This window comes from Poecilia formosa, unplaced genomic scaffold, assembly GCF_000485575.1.
Source record: "Poecilia formosa unplaced genomic scaffold, Poecilia_formosa-5.1.2 Scaffold305, whole genome shotgun sequence".
In the NCBI taxonomy this organism is placed as follows: Eukaryota; Metazoa; Chordata; class Actinopteri; order Cyprinodontiformes; family Poeciliidae; genus Poecilia; species Poecilia formosa.
In genome coordinates, this window is record NW_006800244.1 from 56,364 (window position 1) to 75,771 (window position 19,408).

General features: G+C 40.5%; 2 protein-coding genes across 3 annotated transcripts in view; one reads left to right on the forward strand and one right to left on the reverse strand.

The window, feature by feature from the left end:
* Positions 1 to 36: 36 nt before the first annotated feature.
* Positions 37 to 16,417, reverse strand: cnnm1 (cyclin and CBS domain divalent metal cation transport mediator 1). 2 transcript variants are annotated; one of them, XM_016660966.1, is made up of 10 exons: positions 14,890 to 16,417; positions 8,981 to 9,124; positions 7,591 to 7,731; positions 7,325 to 7,494; positions 7,117 to 7,216; positions 5,706 to 5,968; positions 4,965 to 5,208; positions 4,284 to 4,388; positions 2,891 to 2,986; positions 37 to 2,515 (listed from the first exon to the last, which is right to left on the reverse strand). In XM_016660966.1, the coding sequence occupies exons 1-10, from the start codon at positions 16,316 to 16,318 to the stop codon at positions 2,430 to 2,432; spliced, it is 2,778 nt and encodes a 925-aa protein (XP_016516452.1). In that variant the 5' UTR covers positions 16,319 to 16,417; the 3' UTR covers positions 37 to 2,429. The 2 variants fall into 2 exon arrangements, with proteins under 2 accessions (XP_016516452.1, XP_007572655.1); XM_007572593.2 differs by having other exon boundaries at positions 5,706 to 5,851; positions 14,890 to 16,416.
* A 2,804-nt stretch (positions 16,418 to 19,221) lies between these two features.
* hpse2 (heparanase 2) overlaps positions 19,222 to 19,408 on the forward strand; it is a 63,139-nt gene continuing 62,952 nt past the window's right edge. Inside the window, exon 1 of the mRNA XM_007572640.2 lies at positions 19,222 to 19,226. Within this exon, the coding sequence (XP_007572702.1) occupies positions 19,222 to 19,226 (5 nt within the window). The remainder of the gene's footprint in view (positions 19,227 to 19,408) is intronic.

Consider the following 19,408-nt stretch of genomic DNA (forward strand, 5'->3'; position numbering starts at 1 on the left):
AACAACGGGAACAAAAGCAAAAGAATGCAGGAGTAATAGGTTAGTAAATTTATTAATATAATCTCTCATTTAGATCAAATGATATGTTTCTCTACATCTTCATATAGTCATTTGGATTTTACATAGCAAAACCTAACTTTCTTTTTCTTTTTTTTTTTTTTTTTTAAATCCAAAACATTTTTACCAGTCCCAACAAATCTATAAATTCTCTAAAAGCATTTTTATGCCACGTTCAAATCCTCTCTGTCTGAGTCAGCCGTCGGATCAGGACACTTTTACCCCCGAGTGTCCTGCGCTTGCCAGATCACTCCGAGTAGCTTAGCTGTGCAGGATCCTTTGTACTTACACTGTCGTCCCAGGCAGAATGAATTAAATCAGGGAGAGTCTCCAAACATCGGCTGTGTTTGAAGAGGGTTAACAGATGGGGGGAGGGGGGGTCGACTTGACGTTGGTGTGGATTCAGTGGCTTTCATCACTGAAATCTCTGCCTGTGCTCTGTTTGGCAGTGAACCTGGCACAATTTCAAAATACAGATCAGCAAATATCAAACATAAATCTGCTCTTATTTTATTTATTTATTTATTTTAAAATAAACCACCCCATTTCATTATTGCAGTAACGTAGGATTATCTGAGTAAGTTCACTGACATGCCTTTCAAATGACCTCTGTCCTCCTGTGCCTTATTATGAGCTCCTAAAGGAGCCTTTTCATGAAGGTTTCTCTATTATATGAAGGTATTTTTGTGTTAAATGTTAGCCTGCAGTCTGTGTCAGACTTATAAAATCTACTTAGACTAACTGCAGACTTCACTTTCACAGGGAGCTTAGTTTCTTTTTACATTAGCATGCATAAGAGAAACAATGCCTTTGCAGGGTTACAGTACAAGGAGCAGAAACAAACATGCAAGTATACAGTCGCTTCCAAACATATTCATACCTCTTTGCCCGTGCTATGTCATGTCACAACCTCAGACTTTGATATGATTTTTTTTTTTTTCACTAAATGTTCACTTCATAATTGTTAAGTAAGAGGAAATTTGTTTTTCAATCTGTTTCTAAAGAAATATATAAGGACAATAACAACCAGTTGCATTCAATCCCCTTTATTTTGATACTACTAAATAAATCCAGTCTAACTAATTGCCTTAATTGGTCACCATATATATTTGTTAAAAAAAAAAAATAAATAAACATTCAGTCAGAAACCTCATAGTTGTGCACTTCTTTGAGTTGATCTAACAAATAAAATCTGAACAGGTTCAGAGTTTCTAGTTGTGACATATTAAACTATATTCAAGGGGTGTGAATACTTTTGATAGCACTGCAGCAGCTATCTGTTTGAATCCCCAGATCCACAGATCCCTAAACCCTTTTAGCTTATTAATTAGCTGGTGTATGCAGCTTTAGTGACTGGTACCGATAAAAAAAACAATATTAATATCTAAAGCTCCCCTACATTAGGCTATAAGCAGGTGATGAAATTCCCTAGACTCTGTTTTACTGGATGCGATCAAGTCAGTAGAAAGTTGAGGATGTTTGTTGGGTAGAAGTATTGCAGTTGTGCCCATTTGGCTACTTGTTGACAGACGGGAATGTTTTGACGGGAAAAGCAGATGTTTATGTAGAAAAAGCATTTCTGTCAGAAGACAGCATCTGGAAAAGGATGTAATGTGCTGATGAATCTGTGCAATTAAAGCATTTTTTTATGACTTGCATTATTTTCGTATCACATACACTGGCGATGTTGACACTTTTCGTATAGATGTAAACTAAAGAAACTTTGCTCTCTTTTTTTTGTTTACTTTTACCTGATTTCTTTACAATCAGACTAAGAATTGGCAATTTTATGGCTTTTTTAAGAAGCTATGTGTAAATTGTGCTCCTGTTTGGTGGCCTTTTCTATTTCGCCTTGTGTTGTCAGTTGTGCTGGAAGTAGTCGGGCCCCTGGTTGGCAACATCATAAGCTTCTTTCGCAGTCATTTTCAGAATGTGGAAACTACCACACAGTATCAATAATAATGAAAAAAATTATTACCAAACACTTTTTTTTGTTTGTTCAAGTAAACCCTGTTTCATACTTTGATGTTTTGGTATTTCAGTATAAGGTATTTCATTGTAAATATGCCCACTATTAAAAGGTAATATGGAGACGATTTGCACCAAGAAAGTGGATAAAACTGAATGAAGCCCATGCAGTCTGCTGAAAGAGTTAACTTGTCGGATGTGTTGTTAAAGTATGTCCTATCAAGTTCTTTTTTTTTTTTTTCCAGGCAAAAAGAGGGCGGGATGTATCCATGGGGTCCTGAGGATTTATAAGTGGGTGAAGAAGAGTTGAACAAGTTCAAATAACTTTTAGGTACGCAGGGTGTCCAGCGAATAACAAGAGGAAGGGTGTGCATGATTTATCCCTCCTCCTCAATTTTGCTGGACTAGCTTGTTACCGATGGCTGCTCTGACCCCTCCTCCTCCTCCAAACTCTTTTCTCCTTCTCGAGACTTTTTCCTCCTCTTGTTACCTAGAAACAGAGGAGAACATGGTAATCTGGCACAGCCGGTTGACATACCTGCATTCTCCAGATGCCGCAGCTGAGATTAAGCGTAATATTCAATTTTTGCATCTGACTCAAACTGGGGCGGAACTCAGCCGAAGCCAAAAATGACTGAATTATTTCAGAAAAAAATTTGTCACAAATCTGTGCCAGCAAGAACAGCTGCATTTGGAGGAGCTGCTCGACAGGAAGTAGTGGGCTGCTTTACAGGGACACCACACGTAATCTGTTGCTAGGAGACGCTCGGGACTATTGCTGCAGCTGACAGAAAAGTTCAGGCACATCTGACAGCGTGTGTGGGTGAGCTGTGGCACCGGCGCTCACGACAAGCCGCTCACTCACTCAGTTTACGCAGGAGCTTCTTTCCAATGTTCTCCTCTGAGCTGGACAGGGACAGGGAGCTGATGAAGGGGGAGGTGGACGGCTCCGTAGGCACATCTGCAACAAACATGAGAGATTTCCTCATTAAATTAAATCTCACACAGGTGGGGGAAAAAAATGCTCAAAATTACTTTAACTTAAAGCAGTATTACACGTACCAAGGATGTATTACATGTATTAGTGGAAGTAGCTGTACCACCTCCACTAATGTTACTTGGGTAACACATGGGTAAAGCTTGTAATGTAGTTTTAAAAAATTGTATCCGACCCTGAAGTAGTTAACCGAACTTATATACTGAGTTTTAACCATGCTGACTAATCAACTTTTTTTCTTTTTAAGCTGCAATCACAAATCTGCAGGTCAGTTTGCAATTTATTCTTGAGTTTCTTGCTCAGTCGTTCGCCAAAATGGCGGTAGAGGAACCTGGAATCGCTCCAACAACATTCCAGCTATGCAGACCTTTCCCATCATATTAAAATAATTGTCAATACATTTTTTTTTTCTAATTTATTTTCAAAGTGAACAATTTAAACAATAACCTTTCTCCATCTGGAGCTGCTGCCTAGCGGCTGGTTCAGAGCGAACGGCGCCAAAGAGCGCGGACGAATGCGTACGGGCGGAGCAAAACACAGTGGGCAGCTTCATGGATGAACCGGAAAATAAATTTCCCGCCATCCCGGTCGCAACAAACGGGTGGTGGAGCACTTCGTGGCGGAACATAGCTGGTGTGTGTTTTTCTCCGTGTGACGAAGGAGCCAAATCCAGTTGTACGCATGGACACAAATAAATGGCCGGGTAAAGTGAGAGTTTATCTAATAAACTGATTTAAGATGAATTCATAAACCATAAACTGTAGTATAGACATTTTTAAGAAGTGCCTTTGTGAACCTGCTGCTTTTTTTATTTATTTTATTTTAGATTTTTGGAAAATTGTTGTCCAGGTTAACTTAAAAAGTGAGCTATCATTGTTACAAGTTAATTTTATAAACTACAAAAAAGTAATTGTGGGTATGCACAAATATGAGTATTTGGGTAGATGTTGATATCTGATATCGATACTGCTGTTAAGGCAGTATTTCATTTAATCAAAAAAATTTTTTATTGACTTACTTGATTAATCTTCAGAATGATCGATAGATTACTCGATTACTAAAATAATAATTTACAACACCCCTGGTGCTAACTGGTCTTAAATGTACATTTTCCGATGTACTTAATTGCACTGACTGAGACATTTCAAAGATAAAGCACAACCAAAGCTTTTATCCCTCACTCAACCTAAAAATCACGGGCTTCAAAATAAACCATTTATACATACAGATTTTGACCTCTGAGGGTCAGCAGCCCGCTCACCATTGTCAGCAGAACTTTCCGGTCGGTCCTCGTGGATGTAAGGAATCTCATCCATGCGAAGGAACACTGTGTCATTTGGACTCCTCTGCCCATCAGATTTGCTGCCTGTTTGGAGGGAAGACGGTTCAGTAAAAGAGATGCCAGTAAAGCTGCAGGTCGTTTTAGACTCCGCCTGTAGAGGGAGGTAAAGAACCTGACATTTACTATTTAATGTACTTTTGTATAGTCCAGTCAAATATTAAATATAAGAGCAGAAGATTTAGGATTAGAGACTAAAATTTCCATTAGAGAGAGAGTTGTAGAAACTAATTGTTCTTCTAAGCTAGGAGTCAATCGCATCACTTTTATTTTTAAAGGCAAAATATATGTAGATTAATATTTCTTCTTATCTTTTCGCAAGGGTTTGTACTTTTTCTTTCTAGTTTATGTTGGTTTAATGTTTAATTTAATGTACTTCTTGCTCGTAGTGCAATATTTTCTACTTTGCTCCTCAATTTTCCTTTAAGACACTGAATTGAATATGAATAGGGCTGTATGAATAAACTTGCCTAGCCTACAAATATATTAAAAAGAAATGACTTCTGGACTGACATTGCCTCCATTATCTTTACTTCCTACCTTTTTATTTTATTTCTTTCTCTGAGTTGAATCATTGCAACGTAAAGCAGGCGAGGAACTCACGAACAATGCGGTTTCTCTCGTTGAGCTGGGAGGTGCTGTGAAGGCCGCCGTATGGATGGAGGTGTGCAAAGCGCGCCAGCCCCAGTCGAGTGTGTGCGCTCATGAGTGGGAGAGCGATGCTGTTTGAGCGAGCCTCCGGGCCCGGGGATCTCCCTTTAATGTCAGGGTCCACGGCATCGGGGGTCTGAGGAGTGCTGTCCATCCGGGTGGCTGTCAGTGCGTTCTGGTAATGGTTCTTGCTGATCTGCGCCACGCAGAGAACAACTATTATCATTATGTTTGCATGCATGGCTGCCTGTACATACTCTCGAGCCAAGGCATTGACTGAAATCGGGACCATATTTCCAGAACATGAAGACTGGGTTAAAAGAGAGGGCATGTCCGCCACATGAAGCCAATATAGTCCTGCTTGAAATGGAGCTCAATTATCCTTGGTGATTAGGGGAAAGAGGCTGTGGGGAGGAAAGACTGAGGGACAGGATGTCTGCGTTAAGTCAAAATCCACGATTAGGACGTATCAAAGGCAAATTCTGCAAGCAGGGAGGCAGTGCACATTATTCAAAATTTAGGGGAGCTTAAAAATGTGGTTTCTTGCTCATGATCCTAAGTTATTACCCTTAATGTACAGGAAATTTGAGATTTAATTGAGGATATAATGAAGGGAAAATTGAGGTTTACTTTAGTGAATAGTAATAGTGTTTATTTTCTTGTGTTTCTGTGTTTTGCTTAAAGCCCTCGGACCTTGATGATCTGCAGGTCTGTGAGTTGTCGCACTGAGTAGTCTGGTAAATAGGCCCCTCCGCCCGCCGTGAGCTGCCCAACGCTGCCCCCGCTCAGCAACGAGTCCGACTGGTTCAGGCCGCTGCTTCGGGAGCTGTATCTGTGGGCTGCAAAGAAACGCAGCAGATGTGCATATAAGCCGCGTCTTGTTTTCATGCTCTGACCTGAGTTTGTGCACAAGCAACTACGATCCAGCCATTGATTATCCTCGGCAGCGTTGCACCCTAGACAGATCGCCAGTCCATCGCAGGGCAATGAAATGAGAATTTTCAAATAATTTAGAAATATATATTCATATTACAATGCAAATAATATCTAGACCCTTCTACTGGTATTTGTTGAGAGCACTGAAACTGCCAGTCTCTGTCTACCAAAAATATTCAAACTCTCAACATATTCATCCTTCCAGAACCCATTTCCATACTTTAGAGGAAAAAACACCCCACAAAATGATACTGCTACCAACATTTTGTAGATTTCTATTTCAGATTGCATTGTTGAGGTATACCTGCCCGATTATGATTTGTCTCCTCCTCTTGTCTCTCTTAGCAGACAAGATTCAGGAACTCCTGAAGAGTGATTGAGGTTCGTTTGTTTTTAAGCTTTTAAATCCTGCTGAAATACTCCTGCATCTGTGCATTTTGCCTGTGGTGTCTGCCATGCTACCGGAACGTTTTTCTCAACATTTTCTTAGCTTTTAAACCCACATCTAGACAGCTGATGGTAAGGGAAGGTGGTCTCCTCTTAATCCTGGTCCCAGAAATATCTATTTGCATCAGTTTGTGATCTTTAAGGATACACAATGCTTAAATTTAGTTAGCAGCTAAGCGCGCCTTAGTCATTGGAAACATTTTGTCAAGTTCATTTCAAGGAAGTGAGTCAGTCAAGCAAACGCAAGAAAAACTGAAGATGCGTCTCGGTTTGGACGTTGTCCACCAGCATGTGCTTGAGTGAGAAGTTTTCAGCGCATAATCTCCTAAAATAGTACTTTTTTTAATATTTAGCAGGAGCTTACAAATAGCATTAGGCACAACTTGAGGATCAGACATTTAAAATGAGCTCAAAACCTCCACAAGAGATCAGAGGGAGAGCGTCTGTACGGCAGGATTTCTGTTTGCTTCGCAAGTCTTAGCTGGATTTCATATAATCTTCTGCAGGTCATGTCCTTCCACTGGGAAATTCTCTAAAAACACTTCCCTTAATTACTTTCTTCCCACGGCTTCTGCTGCAGCGTCTGCGGCCCGACAGACGCTGGGTGGCATTAAGACAGGAAAAAACATCCTCTGCTATTGCCGCAGTCTTTTGCCAAAGTCTGCTTTCTGCTGCTTTTATTATCGCTGTGGCGGCAGGTTCACTGGAACATGTTACTTACCAGTTGGCAGTGGCGGGATTAGCGCTGGCATGCCGTAGTAGGAAAAGGCTCCGTTTTCAAACCGAAGCGCTTCCTTCCCTATCTCCACCTCCACACGTCCCTGCATCAACAACACGTCCACGTAGATTAGGCCAACGCAGTGCGTTTATTCACGCGGTGACGGTTTATATTAGTCAGCCGGCTGCGCTAGCGCGGAAGTGAACGTCACCTGCAGAATGAGGATGAAGTAGTCAACTGGTTTGTTTCTCTGATAAAGGTAGTGTTGAGGAGCGTGTTTGTTCTTGGGGTCAAACTTCAGCTCCTGCACGACACTCGGGTGTTTGATGAGGCGCAGCAGGATCTTGTCCGACAGGTGGCACAACCTGAACGGCTCCACTTCTGCAAAGCAAAGCAAATTCAGACAACTGCACGTAAAGCAGGAGGCAAGCACCTGGTTTTAAGCGTCTTTTCTTTTCTTGCTGCGTTAAATATTACCTGTAGCTAAGAAACGGTGCGTGGCGAGCAGCAGCTGGGGAGAAATCTTCACCTTCAGCTCATTTTCTCCTAGCTTGAAGATAGAGAAATCCTGTTGCTTTCTCTCGTGGTGGGACACTCGTCTCTTGGTCCGATTGTCAGCTGCGAATCATAATTTAGTTGCGTGCTTTAAAAAGATTGCAGCCTACGTTGCGGATTTATCGAGAAAAGCACTGCAAGAAAAGCTGTATAACATTTACATCTGTTGCTTCTGAAAGCGGGAGTTTTCTTTTTTTCTTTTTTTTTTTCTTGACGCTTCAAGCCGCAGAAGCATTTCTCATGGTAGCAGCAGTGAAGCCGGGATTAGATATGAATTGAAGTGTGTTTGGCATTTAAAGGCCTCGCTGTCAAGAGCTTTTCCAGCCAATTAAAAATGAGCGGATTATGGGGCTTATCACTGAGCCGGGGTCATTTATTTGCACTAATTAATTATGTATCAGAAAGGAGCAGGAAAACTCACCCAGGGGGAGGATGGAATCAATAATTTGATTAGCAAATTTAGGGGTTGTGGGGAAGTGGAGGGTCCAGTCATGAAAATAACATGAGCTTGAATTGAATGACCCTCTGAGAGTGACCCATTGTTTCATGAGTGCCTTTAAAAGCAGTCTGCGTTCCCACGTGATTTATTGAGTGAACCTGTAGTCAGGAAAGTGATTGTAACTGGTTTGGGGGATGAAAAGGTTGCAACAGTGACTTCAACCAAGGTGTGCAAAACATTTTTTTCTCAAAAAATGTTCATACAACATTTCATACAACTTGAAGTAGATGAAGAGCAACCCACCTTCCACTCCTGTCTGCTAAGAAAGGTCAACGAGTCTCTTGTTTCCGCTGCATTTATCTGAAGGCATCGCCAGAACTTTATGCAGACGCCACAACCTGCCTGAATATTGTTACTGACCTTGTCCATTTCTTTGTGACCCACATCTTCTGATAGTCACTTTTAGCAAGATGATACACCTCGTCACAGAGCTGTCATTTTGAATTGGCTTTGTGAGCCAGACAATGAGTCCTATGTCCTCTGATGGCTTCCACAGTTACCAGATTTCAATCTCATAGTCTATTCAGGACTTGGTGGAGTCGGAGATTGGCATCACAGGTGTGCAGATAACAAATATGCTGCAGCTGCAACATGCCATCATGCCAACATAGACCAGACACTTGGAAAGGATTTTGCCACCTTGTTGAAATCTAATGTCACTAAGTTTTGAGGCAGACGTGGTCCAGTCTGCTACTAGCGAAGTGTATCTAATGAAAACGCGAGGGGGGAATATTTTTCATGTGAGAAGTGGGAACAATAAAACAGCACTAATAACACTGTAGTAACTGTGAATCTGAAAGTGTTTCTACGTACTGTACAGGTCTGTCTCATCCACAATCTCAGACTTGATGATTTCTTCGATCACATCCTCCAGTGTTACAATGCCCATCACTTCGTAGAAAGGGTCCCCCTCGCCTTCGCTGTTCACCCGCTGCACCACGGCCAGGTGAGACTTGCCTGCATTTGTCAAAAAAATAAATAAATAAATAAATAACAGAGGGAAACGTTTTCAGAAAGTGAAGCCGAGCTAAAAACTGCTCATGCAATGGGGCTGGGGAGGCAGCGTCACTGGATTAAAAATAGCTCTCAGTCAACAGCCTCCAACTGGTCAAGATGAAAATCAACACAGACTGTCGAGACAACAAGAGCATGTAAGAAGGGAATCTACTTTAGAGGTCGAGTTTTGAATAAATTCAGCGCCAGGCCCGTGTTTACGTGTTCTCGGGCTGGGCAGGCGATCGGTCCGGAGACATTTTGGCAGTTTGTAAGACCTCAACCCGCTTATGTAAAACGCTGAGATTACACAATCCGACTGATGATGCCCGCATCTGTCAAATTAACCGCCTTTGCCTTTGCTGCTGTCACCTCTGCAAACACAATGCTGTGTGCACTCATGAGCAAACCTCCTACTCCAAACCCCCCCACTCACAACAAGCCTGCGAGACACAGTGACACAACTGGCCTGCAGCGTCCCTGCGTCTGCAAACCGAATGTGACAAGAACTCAATGTTGCCACAACCTTTGAACATCACAAAGAGAGAAAATCAGGACAAATGTCAGAGGCAACAATTTTTCATGTTTTTTTTTTTTTTTTTTTTTTTTTTATATATATATATATATATATATATATATGCTGCTTCAATGTAGACATTCAAACTTTTATGTGTACTTCTTTGGAAAAAAAAATAAAAAAAAAGTCGGCTTGGTAACTACTAATGTTACCTAACCAAATTTACAACGTTATTTGGACACAGATTTCATGAAACAGTCTCCAGCCTTACTTAGAAGCTCAAACTGCAAGAGACAGGCTGATTTAGGGGATCGCTGCCAGAGGATAAAATGAATGTTTTAATCCAGTCCAACAAGAGGGGGAAAGAAAAAAAAAATCAGGTTGACTGACAGGCAGCCATCTTCACACATCAGACTGTGGCTGTGTGAGATTAGCTGAGACAGCAAGGCTGCTCTCAGAGCTCAGGTCAGCGTGTCTGAAGAGCGCAGGTGATGCAGAGGAGGGTTTGTTCTCAGCAGCTGATGTTCCCAGCAACCGCATTACATCATTCATGTGTTACATAATACTCTTGCAGAGCGACACAAACCCGGCATGCTCACGCACGCAGACACACATGCCCGGGGTGAAAATGGGTCCTCTGTGAATGTTCTTTTCACAAATGCTTCTGCTCCAGCAGTTTCCCAGACTCCTGCAGACTATTTTGGAAAATCATCTGTTCTTTTAGGTTGTGCTTTTTTTTTTTCTTTTTTTTTTGATAAATTTTCTGCAAAATAACACCTATAAAGAGGAGGAGATGCTTCAAAAGGTTTACGGATGTGTGCAAATTAAACAACTAGTGGACAAAAATTGAGTTTAAACTAAGATTTGTATATCTCTAAGCTGGATTTGGTCTAACAGAGTTTCAGTTGTTTTATGTATTAAAATCACTCATGCTTGAAAAATCTCCTTATAAAAGTCAAATGTTTAATGAAACAAAGTAACAGCAACGCCACAGGAAAAGTTAAACTGAAAGTAAATAAAATCTGATGATGATTTATGCACTGATGGATTAGTAGTAGAAATATAAAATATATATAAAAAACACTGATATGTGTAAAACGGTCATGTTTCAGATATTTTATACATCTCAAATAAAATGTAAAATGCCTGAATTTTCAATCAAATTTTAACCCAACATCCCTTTCAGGAATTATTTTTTACAGTTGTTTGCACTTTTCTTAATTTGCTATTTAATATATATATTTTGTGGGAATGCTTCTTGCTAACACATTTTGGAATCCAGTGTCTTTTACTCTTATGAATACCTTTGAATACCTTTGTATTTAAATCATACATTTATGTTTTACTGCTTTTTGCCCCAGTTAAACTTTTTTTTTATTTTACTATGTCAAACTTTTAAATGGAAACGTTCTTATTTAACAAATGCTTATTCCAAAAAGAAAAAAAGGGCTATATATTGTACGTAACTCAGTCTGAAGATGACTGAGTTGAGATGGATTTATTGACTAATCTAACCTGAATTCGAACTGAAATGGTTTCCATATAAATTGGATGGTGTTTCACCCCTAATGCATAAGTCTTTTCTGTGTTAACAGTGTCAGGCTTACAAGTTTTAGTGAAAGCAATCCCCCTAACTGGGCTTTTGGGGTCGTTAATGGGTCTTTTAGGGTCACATAAATCACTTCCCACACTTCACCTGGTTCAAGGTTTCGTCAGCAGAAGTCCAGTTTCTTTTTAAGTAGTTAGAACAGTGGTTCTTAACCTTTTTTGAGGTACCGCCGAACCCCTGAGGTTCGATCGAACCCAGGTTAAGAACCACTGAGTTAGAATATGAATTGAACCTGATTGTAAAGTGCCTAGACATGTCATCTGTTGAAAGTTGGTGCTTGAATTGAGTTTAGCTTAAGTTTACATTATGTAGATATGTTTAAAATTCCAAAACATCTGACGTAGAAGTCAAAACCATCTAGAGTTCATTTAACTGTGACAGACACATTACATAAACTGTTATTCAGGACTGGTACAACTATGCATTCACTTACATTCAGCGTTAAAAGATATCCAGTCTCAAACTGTAACATTTACCAGAGAAAACGGAGAGTTGTTGTTTTCTGAGGAACAACCAAACACACCGTCCTTGTCTCATGATGGCATTGCTAAAGTTTTGGAGTTCTAGTGGCAACAAACCATCGGCAGCAGATTCAACGCCAATCTGCATCAAAATATACTTTGAATCTTTCAGTCATGCGTTTTCTAGTCTTCCACCAACATACAGTCTATGTCTAGTTGTCAAGCAGGTTTTAGAAATAGAGAACTACATAATTTACGCATGATTGGCCTGTCAAGACAGTTAGTATTGACAGCCTAACTGTCAAGACTTGTCTTAATTTAAAATAGCTGCAGTGTTTAATGCAAACACCAGAAACATGGAAAGGCAAGTTTATTTCCATTGACAAATTTCAATAAAAATCTATCTTAAACTATATTTTACGTGCAAAGTTTCAAGCTTTCATTAGGTGCCATTGTTTCTGAATATAGCCAAAAATATTTTCGTAACAGTTTAATGCATTAAAGATTTAAACATGGTGCTGAAACTGAAACTGAACACACCTAGTGCTTAACCTGTGAAGCTGAGAGGAAACAACAACAAAAAAAAGTTAACGTTCCTGCAGACGTCTGTTCATGCTGTCCTCACTTATGCTTTTTTAAATTGCTGATGGCATTTTCATTCTCCGCTCAAAGCAACATCCCGAACCCTGCTCAGCGAGACATCCTTACGGCTTCCAGCCAAGCTTCCTGAACAGCGGGAAGTGTTAATCCTTGAGAGAACAGAGAGAAGCTGGAGAGAAGAAGAGCAAAAGGTTGCGGCTGAATTTTTCATGAAAGGATTTGAAAAGCACAGTGGGTTAAAATTTAAGCACACTATAGACGAATAAAGGTGAATCTGGACTTTGCCTTCCATAACTCTGACATTCACACAACCTGAATCATCACAGGTCGTAGGTCAACCAGTGGGGTCATCATGTAAATGTTGAGCTGACCTCTTGCCCTTTTAAGTGACAAACTGTCAAAACTGGACGGTGTCATCAATCAAAATGTTGAACTCTGTTAAACTAAAACAGACTTGCAGTGTAAGGCAAATGGTTTCATATCATTTGAACTTTTTTCAGATTACAACCACAAATTTTATTGCATATTATTTGGGCTTCATGTGACAAACAGGCAAACACAAAATAGTGCGTCACTACGCAGGAAGTAGTATGCATGGTTTTCTAGCTTCCAAATAAAAACCTGATGTGTGGAACAAACATGTAAGTAGCTCCCATCAGTCAACACTTTGTAGAATCACAACAGTTTGCTGCAATTATAGCTTCAAATCCAGCTGTACTGCAGATTCTCAATTTTGACTTGTATGCATTTACCTATAAGCTTATAGGCCCAAAGGTTCAATTTTGGTAACATCTTGCACAGAGATACCTTTGTTGACTTCTTGACTTTCTTTTTGAGTAATGCTTTTCCAGACCGGCCTGTCAGCTTTGGGGACAGCCAGGTAGGTTTGAAGTTGTGCTGCGCTTTTTCCATTTTCAGATGACTGATTAAGCAACACTTTGTGAGACGATCAAAGGTCAAACTTCTCCATACCTTTGCCCGTGCCCTGCCTGGTGTGTTCCTTGGTCTTTATGAAGCTGTTTATGTTATCCAACAAATATGCAAACCCTCTCACAGAACAGGGGGCAAAAAGATCCAGGAGTGCCACATTTTCTCAGATTTTCATTCGAATTTTTTTAGAACCAGGTAACACTTTATTTTATACTTCATCGTTATTATTTTTCACACAAAATCCCAATGAAGTATTTTGCAGTTGGTGTCTGCAGAGTTCAAAGGGTATCAATAATTTTGCAAGGCCCTTCAAAATTGTAATCCGTATGTAACAGTTGTGCCTGTAGCTTCTCATCATCTAAATTTGATTTGATGCTGAAAGTGGAGCAGCATGAATTGCTTTCTCCAAAGCGCTGATTCTAAATGCTCAGTGTTATTTTCAAGACTGACTGGAGTCCTAAGACATGTTTGCTTCAAAGTGAACAGATGCTATCACTGTCAGAGGCAGCTTGTCACTATCAGTCAGCATTGATATTTTTTTAGGCAATGAATCTGAGTCACAGAAATACGTTGAAATTACAGGACAGTGAAGTTTGCATTTTATTAAACTTATTTTGGACGGTTGAAAATGTGTGTCTGTTTGCTTTCGCTGCAGGCAAATGTTGCGAATCAGCACATTTTACCACCATACAAAAGTTGTGCCACCCTTGAGGCAACACCTTCCATCAAGCATTTAGGTTGTCTATAGTCTACCAGACAGTTTATTATATTTTTATATACCAAGAAGTTCCACTTCTGTCCTCTTATTCCGCTAAATGTTTTCCCAAAAGTCTTGTGGATCATCAACTTTATTTTTGGCAAATGGTGAAATGATTCATTTTGCTCAGCTCTGGTTTCGGCAATTGCAAGTATCTTGTGGAAATTGTTTTTGTCCAGCTTCCTTCTTATTTTAACTTTGACTGTTCATAAAAAAAATTAGCTTATCATTTAATTATGTTTACTAAGGCTATGCTTGTCCGATATTAACATTTGTTTGATGATTATAAAAAACTTAAATGCAAGCAGAAACAATTCTGTGGAAGGGAAATAGTCTTTACACAGCATTGTTGACGAGTGGGGCTTTTAGTATTGTGAAAAGAGGACAACAAAAATGAGGAAAGCGGCAAGATGTGTTTCAGAGGGTTGTTTTGAGAAAATGACTTATATCACTCATCAAATTCTTAAGACAACGCTGTTACGGTTCTTTGTATTTTCTAACCTCTGGCTGAACCATATTCACATTCTCACATTTCACATATGGCTTTCAGTGTTCTGGGGATCAAAGTGTTTTTCTGGCAGATCCACTTTAAACCAATGAACTGATGTATGCGTTTACTTCTGCAGGGAAAATGTAGTTTTTAACTGCATGTCACTTCAAAGCACAGTTAACTCCTAGGTGGCAGAATGTCTCCCTGAGATTGCTCCAAACCATGTGGCGCCTCACGCACTTAACACTGATTTCTCACTCATAAGTCATGCAAGTTCTGGACATGTGAAAACACAAGACACAGGGGGAGGTTTGCAGACTATTTCCACAGACAAGACCTCTTTAGGGGTCTTAAAGTTGGGTTACCTCTCTTGAATTCCTCCAGCATCACATCTAGCTTGGTGTCACTGAAGACGCAGTGCATGGGATGCTTGTAGAACTGCGTGATTGTTTTCAAGGGAGTGCAATCGTCCGGATCCACGAAGGCCAAGTCTTTCACGAAAAGGATGTCCACAATGTTGGACCTGTCGTTCTCATAGACTGGAATTCGGGTGAAGCCGCTCTGCATCACGTCGGACATGGTACAAAAGTCCAGGACTGCGTCTGATGATAGCATGTAGCAGTCTGTCAGAGGGGTCAAGACATCCTCCACGGTTTTGGTCCTCAGCTCCAGGGCTCCCTGGATGATGTTCAGCTCCTCCTTGACCAGATCATGATATGGATCCGTGACGCGCAGCATGGCCACCAGCTTCTCCCTGGTGTAAAAGCTGCTGATTTCCTGGTGCAGCATGATGTCCAGGATCTTGGACACCGGGTATGCAATGGGGAAGAAAATTAGCATCAGCAAACGGGTGGCGCACAGAGTCTTTGAGGCGATGGCGAGGCTGTGCCTGGACGCAACGGAGTGGGGTAATATTTCTCCGATAAAGAAGATCCCCAAAGTGCAGGAGGTAGTCGAGAGTGCGGTCATTCCCAAAATCTGGCACATCCACACCACAAAACACGTATTTGTGAGGACGTTGCCCAGCACCACAGTGCAGAGGATGTAGTTCCCATGTTTACGCACGGATTCTATTTTCCGTGCGTATTTCTGCTCCTTTTCTGTGCCGCTGTTCTGCAGGACCCGCAGCTCCACGGGGTCAAGAGCCAGCATGCTGATGTTCAGCCCGCTGCACAGGGCAGATAGCGCTAATAAAAGCACAGAGACCCCCGCTTGGACCCAAACATCTGGCTCTGGAGGTCTCTCCACCACAGCCAGCCAGAAGTCTTTGGTCCTGAAGTGCTTCCATTTCACTCCGTCAAACGCACACATGGAGTAGTATTTGATCACCTCATCTTTGCGCAAGTCTTTGGCCAGCAACTCAAGCAGAACAGAGTTGTGACTTGAGGTGGACCTGAAGGAGCCCAGCAGTTCTATGTCGGAGCTCCGGGAGCTCTCCTCCTCACACGGGTCCCCCTTGGAGCGGAGTCCCCTCTCCGCATCCTTGCTGCCGCCGCTCGGCTCCTCTATGAAGGCGATCCACGGAGCTGCAGGTGCGGCGTCAGGTCTCTCACTGATGTTCGCGCTGTTAGGATGCTCGGAGTAGTAAACCCTCAGCGTGAAGCGAGCCCCCTCGGTCGCCCTCAAAATCCCGTCCTGCACGGACAGATCCCCGCTCTGAGTGTCTTCGGGGCGGACGCAGAGCAGCGCCACCGTCGGGGCTGGCAGAGAGGAGAGGGTCACGGTGAGAAAGATGAGGGAGAGCCGGCGCGGATGCAGGATGCAGCAGAGAGCATCCGCAGCATCCACAGCCATGGTGCTGAATGAAGGACGTGGGAGAAGTAGGTCACGTGGTGTGCGGATGGGATGGATGGAGCAGCTGGTATGTTGCAGAGGGAGACAGAAGGGGGGAATTCAGAGAGGGGAGGGGAGACTGAAACATAAATGACCAATTCTGACGTATGCTCGACTTGCTTTCTGCCGCTTTTCCAAAAATAGAAAGGGAGAAGCCCTGACATAAATAATGAACGCGATTCAGCACTTAGCCTGAAACTGGGCTGGGCTGCCGAAGGAAAAAAAAAATAATTGGCGTAGAAATTTAAGTAAGAATGCAAGGACAAACAAAAATAAATAAATAAATAAATAAATAAATAAATAAATAAATAAATAAATAAATAAATAAAAATGTTGCAGCAACAAAGCATGTGTATTTAAAAATGCTATCTTACAACTATCCACGCTGCAACCACTAGATGGCAGTATTTCTCCTTGTTTAGATTTGACCCGCTATCCAAAACACTGGATAAAATTTGCTCGCTCGAGTTCAAGTTCAAACTCGAGGCATGTTTGATTTAAATCTAAAAGCTTTATGTGTTTGACATAAATCAATGCTTCAAAAATGCGGAAAGTTTGCTCATAACGAATAAGGGCGCAGAAGGAAGAAACATTCATTTTGTGTCCTGTAAGTTCATTACATTGTCAGAATCTTTATAATCACTGTTTTATTAGATGGCGAGCAGAAGAAGCGCAAATGTCAGGATCATAATTATTGGCATCTAAGTTTAACAAGAGTGCCAAACATACCAGTTTAAATGTATGAAAAATAGCACTTGTTATTCTTAGCAATTATTCCGTTAGATGTGATGGCTTTATGTCAAACATGTTCAGACAGTACGGTTAAGTGCTTGTATAGCCATATAAATGCAACATATCCAAAAAGCAGTAAAAACAAAACAAACAAAAGAAAAAGAAACATCTTAGCTTTAAAAAAAAAGCCAACCCATTCTCCTCTACATCAAAATTGATCTGTTCTCTTCCTACTTCTACCTCAACTCAAACCTCATACGCATATGCAGCTCTATTTTCAAATATGCCAATGAACACAGTCATGGGAATACACACAATTAGATCATATAAATCAACTGGAGACGAAAACTACTTAAATACCCTCGTGTCTGCACTACTAGAAAATCAAAACCATGTTCAAAATTAAATGCTTTTTGTACTGGTTCTTGTTAGGAAGAGGCTCTGTCTCTGTAAGAATCCAGGGAAACAAAAACTTTGTGGTTTTCTCGGAACCAGCGCCGTTTAATATATATATCATCGAGGTAGCAACGGTAAGATTTGAGTTACTATAACACAATTTTATTATTTCTGAGTTTTTAAAAAAAAATGTCCGCGTAAATTTTGTAATTTTCTTTCCTCATTTATTTATTTATTTATTTATTCCGTTCATATTTCAACCATAGTGATGAACAAAAGTGAAGTTTTCAGCTTCTTGAGCTCCGCGGAGCAAAAATCGAGTGGTGTCATTTAATGCTCCATATTATCCCAATCGGCTTCTTATCATGATCTAGATTTTTTTGTAAATTTATTTATTGGATCTGGATTTATATGAGAGTAAGGCAGAAATTAGTGTCCCTTGGGATTAATCAGTGGATCACCGGCAGGATATGGTGTCACCAGATTGTAGGTACTCCCGGTTGTAATGTCTTTGACAACTTGTTCAACGCAAAAAAAAAAAAAAAAATAATAATAATTCTTTGGATGGACCGGTCTGCACAGAACTCACCAAAAAAAGAAGAAAGAAAGAAAAAGAAAAAAAAACGGGAGGGGAAAAAACCTGTAAAAATCCCGGACCATGAAGGCTATTCGTGAAAATGGTAGTAAAAAATCTGCACATTTTCCTTGTAAACGTCCTGAATGTCTTTCATAAATACCAGAGGAGATGCATCCATACCCGAGCATATACAAAAATGTCATACAGCAAATTTACACAAAAAGTGTAAATTTGCTTTATATGTACTAAGTGCGCGTGTGCTTATCTTACGGTGTAAAACAACAGAAATCAGTTGAAAGCAAGATCCTAAGGGACGAAATTAGGTCGACTTTGTTTCTTTTTTCTTCTTCTTCTTTTTGCGCTTGCACAATAATTTTGTAGCAAGCTTATCACAACAAATTGGAGTGCTACAGTATAAATATTCCGTAACTTTCTCGATCGGGATTGTTTTATTATTGTCTGTTTCACTGAATGAATGAATTCAGCCAATGAGAACAGAAGAACCCCAGCCATTCTCCTAAGGTTCCCAAAGCAGATCCCAATCTAGGAAAAGGGAATCCACCTCGAAGAATAAGATTGTGCAGAATCTAAATGCCCCCCCTCACGCCCTCGAGCACAACCTTTCTTTTACTAGCAGCCACTTGAAGGCAGATTTAAAACCTTGTAAAGGGTCGAACAGAGAAGAGCTTTTTTTGTTTATAATGTGTTTTGAAAGTTGACAGTTGAAACAGAGCTGATGAATAAGCAGCTCCTGTGTGTGACAAGTAAGCTTACACCCACTGGCCTTTGCTTTTCTGCAGATCCGTTGTGCGTCTCAGCTCGTAAAAGGCCGGTTAGATGAAAAATAGCATTTGTTTTTTTTTCTTTTCTGGGTCGCCGTTATGTTATTATTTCATATACGACAGACAGAGATTACTTGCATGAAATGCTTGACGACTCTAATACATTTTACAAAAACTCACTCTGCTTTTAAAAAAAAAAAATATCTACAGGACTTTATGAAACAGAAAAAACACATTTGTTTAAAGAGCTAAAGTGTGAAAATCTAAGCAACATTTATATTCAGACTTTCATAGTTCTTTTTTCTTTAGTTCCTTTTGAATGTTTCTGTGGAGAGCCAATTGCTCATGTTTCCATCTCCAAATATGATCCCAAAAATATGCGGTCAGTTTTAGCTTAGTGCTTTTTTTTTTTCAAAACTACTTGGAACTCTTCAATCAACATGAAATATGTTAGTGACAAGACTGTTCAGATCTTTTGTGAAATGAGATTCTTGTGGGTTTTTAAAGTTGTTTTTAACGTCTCATTTGAATGTGCAAAACTACACCAGTTCTTATATATATATA

Bases quoted from the DNA above. Each gene is read 5' to 3' on its own strand.
- cnnm1 (XM_016660966.1), bottom strand. From the start codon at position 16,318: ATGGCTGTGGATGCTGCGGATGCTCTCTGCTGCATCCTGCATCCGCGC. The intron at 7,495-7,590 runs GTAATATTTAAC...TTTGCTTTGCAG, and splicing joins GCACCGTTTCTTAGCTACAG to AAGTGGAGCCGTTCAGGTTG. The intron at 7,217-7,324 runs GTGACGTTCACT...TTGTTGATGCAG, and splicing joins ACTTCATCCTCATTCTGCAG to GGACGTGTGGAGGTGGAGAT.